The following is a 15,612-nucleotide window of genomic DNA, read 5'->3' as shown; positions in this document are numbered from 1 at the left end:
AGACCCTACCTACTACCACAGGCGATTGCTGATCTGTGACTGTAACTATAGGTTAGTTTTCATTTTCTAGTATTTTAATAAATAGAATCAGAAAGTATTTATTCTTTTTTTATCTGACTTCTGGTATAATTATTTTGATATTCATCCATGTTGTTGTGTGTAACAATAGTTCATTCCTTCTTATTACTGAGTGGTATTCCAGTCTGTGGATGTATCTCAGTTTTTTTTTTAACCCATGACTTTACCTTATAATTGAGCCTTCTTCAATGAACTTGTGCCCTCCTATAACAGGACTGGGCTTCCCTGGTGGCTCGAATGGTTAATGCAGGTGACCCAGGTTTGATCCCTGGGTTAGGAAGATTTCTTGGAGAAGGAAATGGCAAACTACTCCAGTATTCTTGCCTGGAGAATCCCATGGACAAGAGGAGCCTGGTGGGCTACAGTCCATGGGTTTCAAAGAGTCAGACACAACTTAGCAACTAATACACACTCACAACAGGGCTATCGTGAAATCTCTTGTCTTTGGGAACAATTGGTCAAATTACATTTCTGAAGCTGCAAAGCTAAGGACAGCCCTGAGATGAATGAATCTTCCATTAAGGGTTAGAAGCAATCTGATCGGTCAATTTCTCCAGTTTTCAGACTCCATCTTCCAGTCACAACAGCATAGAATTAGCAATTTGTCATGTTTGCTATAAAACAATGTATGTGCCAAGTGTCCTGATTCAGTTAAGTTCAGTTCAGTAGCTCAGTCATGTCCGACTCTGTGACTCCATGAACTGCAGCACGCCAGGCCTCCCTGTCCATCACCAACTCCCAGAGTTTACTCAAATTCATGTCCACTGAGTTGGTGATGCCATCCAACCATCTCATCCTCTGTCGTCCCCTTCTCCTGCCTTCAATCTTTCCCAGCATCAGGGTCTTTTCCAATCAGTCAGCTCTTCTCATCAGGTGGCCAAAGTTTTGGAGTTTCAGCTTCAGCATCAGTCCTTCCAGTGAATATTCAGGACTGATTTCCTTTAGGATTGACTGGTTGGATCTCCTTGCAGTCCAAGCGACTCTCAAAGAGTTTTCTCCAACACCACAGTTCAAAAACATCAATTCTTCGGCGCTCAGCTTTCTTTATAGTCCAACTCTCACATCCATCCATGACTACTGGAATAACCATAGCTTTGACTAGACAGACCTTTGTTGGCAAAGTAATGTTTCTGCTTTTTAATATGCTGTCTAGGTTGGTCATAACTTTCTTCCAAGGAGCAAGATTAAGAACGATTAAACTAAACGAAAGACGTATTTCTCTTCTCCGCCTCCCAATCCCCTATCATTTTAGACTCCTAAAGGGACCTGTGCAACATCAGTGAAGATTGCCATCGACACGGGGTACCGGCACATTGATGGGGCCTACCTCTACCAGAACGAGCATGAAGTGGGGGAGGCCATCAGAGAGAAGATAGCAGAAGGAAAGGTGCGGAGGGAGGATATCTTCTACTGTGGAAAGGTGAGTCTTCCCTTCACCTACACGGTGGGCCTGATGTCACTTTTCCTGCTGAAGAAACTCACCAAGCCACCAGCTTGTGGGATCTAGGTTTCCCACACCCCCTGCAATGGAAGTACAGAGTCCTAACCACTGGACCATCAGGGGTGTCCCAAAGAGTGAGTTCTGAACTGGCAAATTCCTCAATCTTGCCAAGAATTTAGGGACTAAATAGCCCCTTGAAGTTAGGGCAAAGTTTTTTCTTCACACTTGGGCATTGATTTAAGACAATATGGAAGAGCCACACCTACAACGAAAGTAGATTTGAGGAGTAAAGGGACATGAGGAAGTGGTTCATATTACAATAAGCATTTGTCACAACTTTTTTCTTTAGAATAGGTAGTCTTTTTTCTTCTGTATATGCCGGTTTGTCCATAGATCACTAATTTTTTGAGATATAATTCATGTACCCTAAAGCTCACCGTGTAAAATCAGTGCTTTTTAGTATATTCACAGAGTCGTACAACCATGACCAATACCTTTTCCAGAATATTTTTATCACTCCAAAAAGAAACCCCTCACCTACTAGTAATCACTTCCCATTTATCCCTCTCCGCTAGCCACTGATAAACACTGATCTAATTTATTTCTCTCTAGTTCTCCTATTCTGGACATTTCTTACAAAAGGATTCATGCAATATGTATTCTTTTCTGTGTAGCTTCTTTCTCTTATTATGTTTTCTACTTTCATTTATGTTGTAACACTTATCAGAATTTCATTTCTTTTTATAGCCAAATAATATTCCATTGAACGGATATACCACATTTTGTTTACATCTTTTGAGAAATTGAAATCTCCAACTGATGACAGTTAGAAATCACTATCCATTGAAAAGTAATCAGAAATATAAAGTATTATGATAAGATGAGAGCCAGTGGAAATATGGAATACATATTTACAGGCAGCCTTGAAGGAATGAAACTTAATAACTTTAGAGAACTTGTAATCCAATTCTCCTAAGTTTTCTAAAGAGAACAGAATGGTGCTTCAGACTTCACTCACTGCCCCTTCTCCCAACTCCTTTCCAAGCTCTCTGGGGGCCTGCAGTTCCCCAAGTCACCAGCCACTTATGGGCTATGATTTCAAGGGGCCATGTAGAACCACTGTCCCAAAACACCAGCCTGAAGCTTGTCACTTCATTACAGCTTTGCAGTCTGATTCCTAAAGATTTTGTTTTTACAGAGTCTTTCAGGAGAACTCACCAAGAGTTTCTGGGGAAGAATAAACTTGAACTCATATCCTGAGGCCGTGAGCCAAAGATGGAAATATTTTTGAAGTTACAAATGAAAAACAAAAAAAACTTTCCTTTTTATCTCCCTGGTAAACAGTTAAAGTTGTTGCAATACCTATCACACTGAAAAAGAACTGAATTGCCCATTTCATAAGGTTGCCAAGTTAACATTTAAAAGCACTTAAAGAGAACCTAAAACTGTTGAATAAAGATAGATTAAAATATATAAAACAGAATTTTCAATTAGATGGGATGTCAATAATATACAAAAAAGACCCACATTAAAAGCAAAAACACATTTTTCACTACTCTTGCATTGTTTTCTCTTTTCTGTGCTTTGAAGGCAAGAAAAAAATTATTGTTCAACATAGGAAAAAAAATTTACCAGTTTTGCTTGCCCTTACTTGTGGCAAAATGTGTATGGAAATTCAAAGGTTTTTTTTTATCCAAAAAAATATGTGAGCAAATTTGATGCTCCAAGAAAATATCCTCATTTATCCTGAGGCTCTGACTACCCCTCAGTACCCTAAGTTTCACAGACCTCAAGGGTACACATGCTCCATTCTGAGAACCCAAGGCCGAATTTTTCATTACTTAGCACTTTAGTGACTGAGTAATTTCTTTTTCTTTTTTCTTATATATGTTAAACTGTCTACTTGCCTTTTATTTACCTTTTTGGCTTTATTGAAATATAACTGATGTATGACACTATATAAGTGTAAGTGTATAACACATTGATTTGATACAATTATATACTGCAAAATGGTTACCACCATTGTAAATTAGCTAACACCTCCATCACATTACATAATTACCATTATTTTTTGTAATGAAAACATTGAAGATTTATTCTCTTAGCAACAGTATTACTAACTACAATCACCATGCAATTCATTAGATCCCCAGAACTCACTCATAACGGAGTTGGCATCCTTTGACCAACATTTTTATTGGTTTTTAATTCATGAATAGCTGTTTAACTGATGATCATTTTGGAGGACAAAGATCTCCAACAAAGGAGTCTCCCATGCCATCATTTTGGTGACATCACCAGTTCAGATTGAGTACTTTCTTGTTAGGGATTGGCAGAATTTTCCTGGGGAAATGAGGAAGTGGACCAAATGGGAACAAAGGAGCTATCAAAAGGGATCTAAACCTTTACAATAATTTAAAATTTCACCAGCATCTACACCACCCATCACAATGTGAAACATTGGTGAAGTCACGTACACAACCATGTTTCATACTCAGATGAGTCACACCTTCTATCAGTGAAATAAAAATAAAGCACCAGGCCAGGGCAGCACCACTAGTTGGATACGTGTTCCCTAATTACACAATGAGGAAAAATGAAAGTGCTAAGGGTGGATTCAGCAATTAGCACCGGGCAGAGGAAGACTTTATTGCTGATTAGGTTCTCTGTGGTTCAGGTGGATCTTTAAATCTCTGGTACTATATTTGGATCACATTATACTCTGGGCATCAAGACTTATATCAGTTCAACCTATACTCAGATGACACTGCAGTTTAAACATATCTCTGTGAAATTAAATGAGTGAATACAATGTATATGAGTGTAAAGGCAACTGGGGTGGAGAATTCCCTGGCTGTCCTATAGTTAGAACTCCATGCTTCAACTGCAGGGAGCATGGATTCCATTCCTGGTCAGGGAATTGAGATCCTATGTGCTGTGCAATACAGTTAAAAAAAAAAAAAAGTTAAAAATATTTTAAAAGGGTGCATTATTATTTTTAAAAATACCATGGATATTAACTATCCCCTTTTTTTCTTTCAGCTGTGGGCTACAAATCTTGACCCAGAGTTGGTCCGCCCAACTCTGGAGAGGACACTCAAGGACCTCCAGCTAGATTATGTGGATCTTTACATCATTGAAATACCCATGGCTTTTAAGGTAGGTTCAGATACCTAAAGGTTATGCTTCACTCTTTGGCAACCATGAGCAAAAAACTGTGTGCAGGAAGCTCATTCATTACTTAGAACCATAAAATAAAATGATGTTTTGTTACCATAAATGAGATAGTACTGACCAGGCCCAACAAATGCCAAGAACAATCCTGTGTATCCATCTCAGGCCTGGATCCCAGGTTTCTTGATCAATAATCCAATGCATGTTCTATCATGTCTTTACAGTAATACTTTGAACTTTCTTTGTTAAACCAACATGTAATCTACTAACTGTAGTCCATACTGTAGTTGCCCAGCATCCAGCACACCCTTCTTCCCATTCACACAGTCACAAAAACATCTCTGCACAACATAATGTAAAGTAATAGGTACAACTGAAAACTTACACTCCACCCTTCAGGCTTTCTTCCTTTGGAGAGAAAAGTCAGGTTTTTGAAGCCAGCTCCAATATCAGGACTTTTGTGTGATATATATTCCTTTAGTTCAAATCACTCCTTCCTTGAACTTTCTCAATCTATGGGCTCACTGTTAATTTAACCATCACCAAAACACCCACTATACACTTCTGAAGATCAGCAACAGCTTTAAAATTTCACTGATGGAAGGAAAGACTGAAAAACAAAGTTGACCACTTATCCATGAGGTATGTGAGGTCCTGCTGGACAGGAAAAACAAGAGCTCTCTGCCACTGCAGTGACCAGAATTTCTTTACACAGCCAACCTGGCTGCCCCTGCTCTGTTCTCTAGAAGCACCTTCCTTATTGACTTTCCTCTGTGGTCACATCCAAGATGTGACCTAGTGGTGGTGGTTTAGTTGCTAAGTTGTGTTCAGCTCTTGTGACTCCATGGACTATAGTCCGCCAGGCTCCTCTGTCTATGGGATTCTCCAGGCAAAAATACTGGAGTGGGTTGCCATTTCCTTCTCCAGAGGATCTTCCTAACCCAGGGATCGAACCTGGGTCTCCTGCATTGCAGGTGGATTCTTTAGTGACTGAGCCACCTCAGCAATTATATATCACAATAACCTCATTTCACCAGAGAAAACTTAGACAACAAGTAATGAACTACTTGGTCAGGCTTAAAGTCCATCAGAACTGGGACCAGATCCTGGTCCCTTAATGCCAATCCCAATCTTGTTCCCTTATATTACCCTATCTCTTATCCTCATGAGCTTAATCATCCCAATGTCCTGTGGACTACAGTGATGTTTTGAATTCAGGCTCTTTGGATTTTGACCTCAACCCTTCTCTTCACTCAGCTAACTTTGATTCTTTTTCGAATGGCAGAGTTCTTACAGATTTGGAAAGAAGCTACATTTAAAAGTGAGAAAATGAAATTTACTTCTCTGTAGCTGACTAATGACTTGTAAAATCTTTTGGAGAAGGTAAATAGAGAAATTCTATTTCTATTTTTAAATAGGATCAGAGCTCAAGGACACAGAGAAGGTAAAACTTTTAACAGTGACAAATTTCACAATACAGTGACATTACCTCCCAACTGAACCTGTACTTCTTGTAATTGAGAAATCAATCTTTGAAGTCAAAATATCACATGCTTTTTGAATCTCATGATTTTTAAAAAACAAATACCTTTCTTGCTAAAATGTTTTAGCACTTTGTTATTTTTTAATGTCAAGTTAACAAGCAGACACAATTTCAGAACAAAATACAAAGTACAAAAAAGCATAAGACATTTTAAAAGGACAAAGTTATTGCTAAGCAGGAATGAGAATGAACAGGGTGAATTTTTAGAAGGTTGAATTATTCTTCTAATAATGCTTTATAGTCAGGAGCAGGAAAGGAGGAAAAAGACAATGGGCTTGTCCAGATGAAGGGATTAGTAAAGTTAGCACAGTGGAAGCTTAAGGAGACATCATAGAAATATCTAAGATGGGTTCAGACACGATAAAGAATTAAATTTTGGGAGAGTAAAAACTATTAACAGAGTTCATGATGGAGGCATAAAGCCATTTCAGATCATAAGTAAAATTAGGAAATGCTAAAGATAAGAAACATGGAGGGAGAATAGAGTGGAAATAAGCATCATAAGGTCCGTCTAGTCAAGGCTATGGTTTTTCCAGTGGTCATGTATGGATGGAGAGTTGGACTGTGAAGAAAGCTGAGCGCTGAAGAATTGATGCTTCTGAACTGTGGTATTGGAGAAGACTCTTGAGAGTCCCTTGGACTGCAAGGAGATCCAACCAGTCCATCCTAAAGGAGATCAGTCCTGGGTGTTCATTGGAAGGACTGATGCTGAAGCTGAAACTCCAAGACTTTGGCCACCTCATGCGAAGAGTTGACTCGTTGGAAAAGACCCTGATACTGGGAGGGATTGGAGGCAGGAGGAGAAGGGGATGACAGAGGATGAGATGGCTGGATGGCATCACTGACTCGATGGACATGAGTTTGAGTAAACTCCAGGAGTTGGTGATGGACAGGGAGGCCTGGTGTGCTGTGATTCATGGGGTTGCAAAGATTCAGACACGACTGAGCAACTGAACTGAACTGAACTGAAGCATCATAAGTGTTAAGGAGGTCAAAGGGCTTAGAAATCAGAGATATACAGGGTAGTTAATATGAATAATTACATGGCTTTGATGAGAAAGGAGTCCTTTTCCCACTTTCAGTGTAACAGAAGAAAATTTAGATGAAGGTTTTAGATGAAATTTAGATGCCCCTTTTGTTAAAGAGGGCATGGAGAAAATGTGATCGCCAGGTAAAAGTTTCATTCAGGTAAGATGGCAGAGGGAAAAATTCAGGAAATTTTTTTTAATATAATGGATTTTATCCAATTCCTTGCTCCTTTTTAATAGCAAAAAAAATTCCTATTATCAAGATCTACAAAGACTTCTATGCCACCAACCAAATCCAATAGACAGTTTGTCCTCATATTTTATTTAACCTCTTTCAATGCAATTGATCACTGCCTCTTTGTACATTTTCACCTTGTGGCTTTGATGATGTCATCCTCTGATGATTCTTTGGCTGCTCCTTTCCCACTAAACTCCAAATGCTTTGCCCAGTGCTCTTTCTTCAATATTTTTGCCTGACTGAGCCACACTCTTTCTGTAGGTGATTTCACCCAATTGCAAGGATTGAATATCATTTAATATGCTGAGGAACTCCCACATTTTACCTGTGCCCACAGTCTGAGCCACCATCTGAGACCTCTCTGTTCTCTTCAAATATCCACTTGAATGTCTAACAGTCATTTCAAACTCAAAATATCCAAAACAAAACTCTCAATTCATTGTCCAGCCTCAGGAAATGGTTACCATCATCCACTCAAGGAATCCATAAATCATCTTTTATTTCTCTCTATCCCATTTCCAAACCCATATGAGATGGGTCCCATGTTTACATATAGGAAAAAAGGGAGAAATATGAAAGACAATTTCCACACCATAGTCAATAGATAAACCTACACAGTGTATTAAAAAGCAGAGACATCACTTTGCCAACACAGGTCCATAGAGTAAAAGCTATGGTTTTTCCTGTAGTCATATATGGATGCGGGAGTTGGACCATGAAGAAGGCTGAGAGCTAAACAGTTGATGCTTTTGAACTGTGGTGTTAGAGAACACTCTTGAGGGTCCCTTGGACAGCAAAGAGACAAAACCAGTCAATCCTAAAGAAAATCAACCCTGAATATTCATTAGAAGGACTGATGCTGAAGCTCCCATACTTTGGCCAACTGATGCGAAGAACTGACTCATTGGAGAAGACCCTGATGCTGGGAAGGATTGAGGGCAGGAGGAGAAGGGGACGACAGAGGATGAGATGGTTGGATGGCATCACCGACTCAATGGACATGAGTTTGATCACACTCTGGGAGATGGTGATGGACAGGGAAGCTCGGCATGCTGCAGTATGGGGTTGCAGAGAGTTGGACACTACTTAGCGACTGAACAACAACAGTCAATCTTCATTGAAAAAGTGTCACCAAAAAGCTAGAAAAGGAGGTTCAACAGTTAGTGTGTGAGGTAGAAAAAATGATGCTGAACTCCTAGAGGCAGCTAAACAGGGAAAGAAAGGAACCACAAGACGATTAGCCAGACCTGAGAATTAATGAGCTGTCCATTTCCTTTATACTTAAGGAGCATTCCATTCATGAACTATGTTTTTCTTAGCTGAAGAATTCCTTCTCAGCCTTAGTGATGACATTTGGTTTCTCATAAGAATAAGAAATTTGCTGCCCTCAACTTTGGCAAGGATATACTATCCAAACACTGAGTCTAAACGTCCTAATTCTCAACTTTTACGTTTTTCTAATGAAAAATGTTATCATTAAGAGAGAACTTCATGACTTAACAACAATAATCTGTCAATAAATAAAGGAAAAATAAATGCCAGGGTGAGAGAATAAGACGAACGTGTTATATATATTGGACAAGTGAATTTCTGGATAGCTCCACAAAGGGGAGAAGACAAATTTATATGTATATCTTAAATTGGTTTCCCAGGGTCAGGGTATATTGAAATATAGACAACTCAAATTCCATCATTTTAATCCTCAGATATACTTGCCTTTTTTTTTTTTTTTAACAGCCTGGAGATGATTTTTATCCTAGGGATGAAAATGGCAAATGGTTATATCACAAGTCAAACCTATGTGCCACTTGGGAGGTAAGTTAAAATGAGCTTCTTAACCTTAAAAGATTACATTTTTAAATTGTGATCTGGTTATTCCTGTTAGCTTTATGGAGAGTTGCAAACTTTACTCCCAATGAAGAGTAATAGTCAGGTATTTCTAACCATGAGCAAAGATGCATAAAATCTCCATTTCTGGGCACTGAAAAGTGTTTGGTTTTGCTTTGATCAAAGAGAAGAATGCCAAAGATAAGGAGGAGAGACAAGTGGGAGCAAAAGAAAGTAAAGGAAATAAGCTTTACTATAACAGTAAATAAAAATATATAAATGAGATAAACTCATAATTCTTTTGCTTATCAAACTGAATTTTTAAAAATCAGTAATATGATATTTAAAAGAAACAAATGTAAAATAATAAATGAAAAACTGAAAAATAATTCTGGTTGCATTTCTGAGCAATCTGCTGGTTCCTTCCCTAAGATTATAAGAGTAAAAAAGTAGGGGGAAATAATGAGAAAACCTTTATGGATTTATGTGTTGGGGGGAGGCAGGTACAGATATTATGAACTGGTTGGTTATGTGGTAACATGGCAGCTTCTACCCAGAGTAAGAGGCAGTGCAGCAACCAGTAAGATAATTTAGGAGAGGAGCTACTGGGGTTATTTTTACTCTTATGTCTCTCTTGCTATAGCCTTGGGATAAATAAAAGCAAAAATAATGCCAATAGTTCCTCTCTTATATTCTCTTACTGGATGCTGGGCTGCGTTTTACTCTGGGTAAAAGGGGCCATGTTAGCCTCAGGAGGGGCTTCCCTGGTGGCTCATCAGTAAAGAATCCACCTGCAATGCAGGAGACCCAAGTTTGATCCCTGGGTCAGGAAGATCCCCTGGAGAAGGGAATGGCAACCCACTCCAGTGTTCTTGCCTGGAAAATCCCACGGACAGAGAAGCCTGAAGGTCTCTAGTCCATGGGTCGCCAAAGAGTCAGACATGACTTAGCAACTGTAAAACAACATAGCCTTGTTCACTCCACACACATAGACACTTAGGACTCATGTTCAGACATCTTCAGGAATCAAGCCAGAGCAGAACTGAAATCTTGCACTTGTGGGAAGCTAGGGAAAACCTAAGTCTCTGCCTGACCTCTGGCAGATGTTTTCTTGCCTCTTCCAATTCAAACTCCAAAGGCTGGAAATTATAATCTAACAATTATCTCATTCAAAGAGTTGAACACAGCTGAGCATGCATGCAATAGACTTCCCCCTCATGTATAATTTCCTCCAAAGGCTGGAAATTATAATCGAATGATTATCTCTTTCTACTAGACTTCCCCACATGTCGGTAACAGCTTAAAGCTCTGAACTGTGGATTGTTTTTAGGGTTGAGGAGGCACTGACTATGTTTTCTGCTGTCTGGGCCTCTCCACCTGAAAAACCATTTACTCAATCCATATGCTACCAATGCACAATTGAAAGCAGATTTACTCCTTTAAATTTTTTTTATTAATTTTTAATTGAAGGATAATTGCTTTACAGTATTACATTGTTTTCTACCAAACATCAACATGAATCAGCCATAGGTTTACCCATGTCCCTTCCCACTTGAACATGTCTCCCACCTCCCTCCCCATCCCACCCCTCTAGGTTGTTACCAAGTCCTGGTTTGAGTTCCCTGAGTCATACAGCAAATTCCCATTGGCTGTTTATTTTACATATGGTAATATATCTTCCATGTTACTCTCTCCATACCTCCTACCGTCTCCTTCTTCCTTCCACCCAAGCAATGTCCATAAGTCTGTTCTCAATGTCTGTGTCTCCATTGCTGCTCTCCAAATAGGTTCATCAGTATCATCTTTCTAGATTCCATAAATGTGTTAGTATATGATGATTATTTTCTCTTTCTGACTTATTTCACTTTGTATAATAGGCTCTAGGTTCATCCATCTCATCAGCACTGACTCAAATGTGTTCCTTTTTTGTGGCTGAGTAATATTCCATTGTATATATGTACCACAGGAAAGTGGAATTTGTAAAAAAACAATATTAAATATTTAGAGATAAATTTAACACAATCTATGCAAGACTTAAACAGTTAAAATTACAGTATTTTACTGAGAAGATTTTTAAAATCTAAATAAAAGGAGAGCTATATCATGTTCTTTGACAGAAAGACTGAATACAGATAAGTTGTTAATTCTCTCCAAATTCATGGATAGATTCAATGCAATCCCAATAAAAATCCCAAAAGAAATTGAAAAGCTGACTCTAAAATATATAGGGAGGTACTTCCCTGGTGGTCCACTGACTAAGACCCAGCACCCCCTGGATTTGATTGTTATCAAATCCAGCATGCAGCAACTGAAGAGGTAACATGCCTCCAGCTGAAAAAAATCCCACATGCTTCAGGGAAGACCAAAGAGGCTATGTGCCACAATTAAGACCTGGTGTAGCCAAAAAAAAAAAAAAAAAAAATGTATAGGGAAGTGCAAAAACCATAATGATAAAGATTTAATTTTCTAAGAAGATATATAATTTTAAACACATACATATCAAATAAAATATATTCAAAATATAAACAGCAAAAACTGATAGAATACAGAAAGACATTGGTAAATGCACTGTTACAATGGGAGATTTCTGATATATTCCTTTAAATTATTGAAAAGACAGGAAAAGCTTGACTTTTAATCTTCTAAATAATGTATGTATGTGAAAGAGACAAGCAAGACCTGTATCCAAAAATAGGAGAAAATACATCTTCCACACATACCAGATACATAAAATTTTCAGGTACTATACCAAAAAGAAAACCTCAACAGATTTTAAGAAATAAGATCATTATTATTGTGCTGGTATATGTTATGAAGGGCTTCCCTGGTGGCTCAGATGGTAAAGAATCTGCCTGCAGTGCAGGAGACCTGGGTTTGATCCCTGGGTTGGGAAGATCCCCTGGAGAAGGAATGGCAACCCACTCCAGCATTCTTGCCTAGAGAATTCCAGGAACAATGGAGCCTGGTGAGCTACAGTCCATGGGGTCACAAAGAGTCAGATACTGAGAAACTATCACTTTCACATTTATACATTATGAAAATACAAGGGGAGAGTATGATAAACAATTCCCTCAAATCATTCATTTACAGAATTCCTATTTCCTCCACTTTTCTTTAGTTCACATAATGCTTATTAACATACCCAGGGACTTTCCTTTTTAAAGAATTCACAGTCACCCTTATAAATGTTTATTCTTGCTTGTGTTGAGGCTTTTTTTCTTGACCCACTGGCTTTTATCCTACAGGCTTTGGAAGCCTGCAAAGATGCTGGCTTGGTGAAGTCCCTTGGAGTATCCAATTTTAACCGTAGGCAGCTGGAACTCATTCTGAACAAACCAGGGCTTAAGTATAAGCCAGTCAGCAACCAGGTATGGCACTGACAAGGGAAGGGAGGTGAGGGGGGTGTAGGGGTTGGGAATGTGAAAGAATCCATTACTTAACAGAGGAATCCTGGATTAGGAGTCAGAAAGCCTTGAGGTCACTTTACATACATATCTCATCATTACGTCCTGGGCAAGTCAGTTTATGTCTCTTAATAAGCAAGATTAGAAACTTCAAGTCCAGGGAAAAGTAACCCAAAATTTTCTGAAGAAAACTATTGAGTGGGAAAAAAACCTACCAGATATTGACATCCACAGTATTTAAAATAATGTAAGATTAGTGCAAATGGCACAGTGGTAAAGAATCCACTGCCAATGCAAGAGATTTGGGTTTGATCCCTGGGTGAGGAAGATCCCTGGGAGAAGTGATTGGCAACCCACTCCACTGTTCTTACCTGGAAAGTTTTCATGGACAAAGGAGCCTGGTGGACTATGGTCCATTGAGTTGCAAAGAGTTGGACATGACTGAGCAACTGAGTATGCACACATGCAAGATTAACCCAAGGAAAACCTACAAATAAATAGAAAATAAGAGATATTGGGCTTCCCTGGTTGTTCAGTGGTTAACAATCCACCTGCCAATGCAGAATTCATGGGTTTAATCCCTGGTCTGGGAAGATTCCACATGCCTTGGAACAACTAAGCCTATGCCCCCCAACTACTGAATCCCTCGCACCTAGGGCCCCTGCTCTGCAACAAGAGAAGCCACTGCAATGAGAAGCCTGTGCATCGCAACAAAGAGTAGCTCCCATTCACCCCAAATAGGGAAAGTCTGTGCAGCAATGGAGACCTAGAACAGTCAAAAATAAAATAAATAAGAAATATCTTAGATACAATCTCAAATAAAATAAAAGCCTAATGTAAACTAATGAAAAGGAATTTATTTTTCAGTAAATAGTGTGGGGAAAATTGATAGTTGTACAATAACAAATATAGATCTTTGCTTCATGTTATACTTCAAAGTGTCTCTTTGAGCAGGAGCTAGAGACAAAGTAAGAAATTATTTGTGAATACTACAAAAGAATTTTAGTTATCTGGAGCTATGGATAGAAAGGGAAGTCATGGGGAAATTATAAAGAATACTAATACATGTAATAGTATAAAAGTGTTAAATCCTAAAAATATTAAAAGCAAAGAGCAAAGAAAATTAGATGATTATATTTTAAAAAAAAATATAATAAGGATTCTTCAATATATGTAAATCAATGTGATACACTATATTAACAAACTAAAAAGATAAAAACCATATGGTAATCTCAATAGATGCAGAAAAAGCCTTTGACAAAATTCAGTACCCATTTATGATTAAAACTCTTCAAAAAAATGGGCACAGAGGAACCTACTTCAACATAGTAAAGGCCATATATGATAAGCCCACAGCAAACATTATTCTCAATGGTGAAAAATTAAGATTAGGAACAAGGCAAAGGTGTCCACTCTCACCACTATTATTCAACATAGTTTTGGAAGTCCTAGTTATAGCAATCAGAGAAGAAAAAGAAATAAAAGGAATACAGATCAAAAAAGAAGTAAAGCTTTCACTGTTTGCAGATGACATGATACTATACATAGAAAACCCTAAAGATACTATCAGAAAATTACTAAAGCTAATCAATGAATTTAGCAAACTCGCAGGATACAAAATCAATACACTGAAATCACTTGCATTCCCATATACTAACAATGAAAAACCAGAAAGAAAAATTGAGTAAACAATCCCATTCACCATTGCAACAAAAAGAACAAAATCTAGGAATAAACCTAAGGAGACAAAAGAACTGTATACAGAAAACTATAAGACACTGATGAAAGAAATCAAAGATGACATAAACGGGTGGAGATATAGTCCATGTTCTTGGGTAGGAAGAATCAATATTGTGAAAATGAGTATACTATCAAGTGCAATCTACAGATTCAATGCTATCCCTATCAAATTGCCAATAGCATTTTTCAGAGAACTAGAATAAAAAAATTCACAATTCATATGGAAACACAAAAGACCCCGAATAGCCAAAGTAGTCTTGAGAAAGAATAATGGAGCTGGAGGAATCAACCTTCCTGATTTCAGATTATACTACAAAGCTACAGTCATCAAGACAGTATGGTACAGACACAAAAACAGAAATATAGACCAATGGAACAAGATAGAAAGTCCAGAAATAAGCCAACACACCTATGGGTACCTTATTTTTTTACAAAGGAGGCAAAAATATACAATGGGGAAACAATGTACAAAAACAGCCTCTTCAATAAGTGGTGCTAGGAAAACTGGACAGCTACATGTAAAAGAATGAAATTAGGAACACTTCTCAACACCATACACAAAGATAAACTCAACATGGACTGAAGACCTAAATATAAGACCAGAAACTCTAAAGCTCTTAGAGGAAAACATAGGTAGAACATTGGAGGACATAAATCAAAGCAAGATCCTCTATGACCCATATCCTAGAGTAATGGAAATAAAAACAAAAGTAAACAAGTGGAATCTGATTAAACTTAAAAGCTTTTGCACAGCAAAGGAAACTATAAGCAAGGTGAAAAGACAATGCACAGAATAGAAGAAAATAATAGCAAATGAAACAACTGACAAAGGATGAATTTTCAAAATATACAAGCAGTTCATACACAACTCAATACTAGAAAAACAAATAACCTAATCAAAAAGTGGGGGAAAGACCTAAACATACATTTCTCCAAAGAAGACATACAGATGGCTAACAAACCCATGAAAAGATGCTCAACATCGATCATTATTAGAGAAATGCAAATCAAAACTACAAGAGCTATCAACTGCCACCAGTCAGAATGGCCATCATCAAGAAGTCTACAAACAATAAATGCTGGAGAGGGTGTGGAGAAAAGGGAATGCTCTTACACTATTGGTGGGAATGTAAATTGAT

At 38.1% G+C, this 15,612-nt stretch overlaps 1 protein-coding gene across 2 annotated transcripts in view; it reads left to right on the top strand.

Annotated features, from left to right (window-relative positions):
* AKR1D1 (aldo-keto reductase family 1 member D1) overlaps nt 1-15,612 on the top strand; it is a 50,326-nt gene that overhangs the window by 18,105 nt on the left and 16,609 nt on the right. Inside the window, exons 2-5 of one of the 2 annotated variants that reach the window (XM_005897685.3) lie at nt 1,331-1,498; nt 4,562-4,678; nt 9,240-9,317; nt 12,575-12,697. In XM_005897685.3, the coding sequence (XP_005897747.1) occupies nt 1,331-1,498; nt 4,562-4,678; nt 9,240-9,317; nt 12,575-12,697 (486 nt within the window). The remainder of the gene's footprint in view (nt 1-1,330; nt 1,499-4,561; nt 4,679-9,239; nt 9,318-12,574; nt 12,698-15,612) is intronic. The other variant, XM_005897686.3, reaches the window with a different exon arrangement.

Source organism: Bos mutus, chromosome 4, assembly GCF_027580195.1.
Source record: "Bos mutus isolate GX-2022 chromosome 4, NWIPB_WYAK_1.1, whole genome shotgun sequence".
NCBI classification, from domain to species: domain Eukaryota; kingdom Metazoa; phylum Chordata; class Mammalia; order Artiodactyla; family Bovidae; genus Bos; species Bos mutus.
The sequence above is the reverse complement of the archived record's forward strand: the minus strand, read 5'-3'. Positions and strand labels throughout refer to the sequence as shown.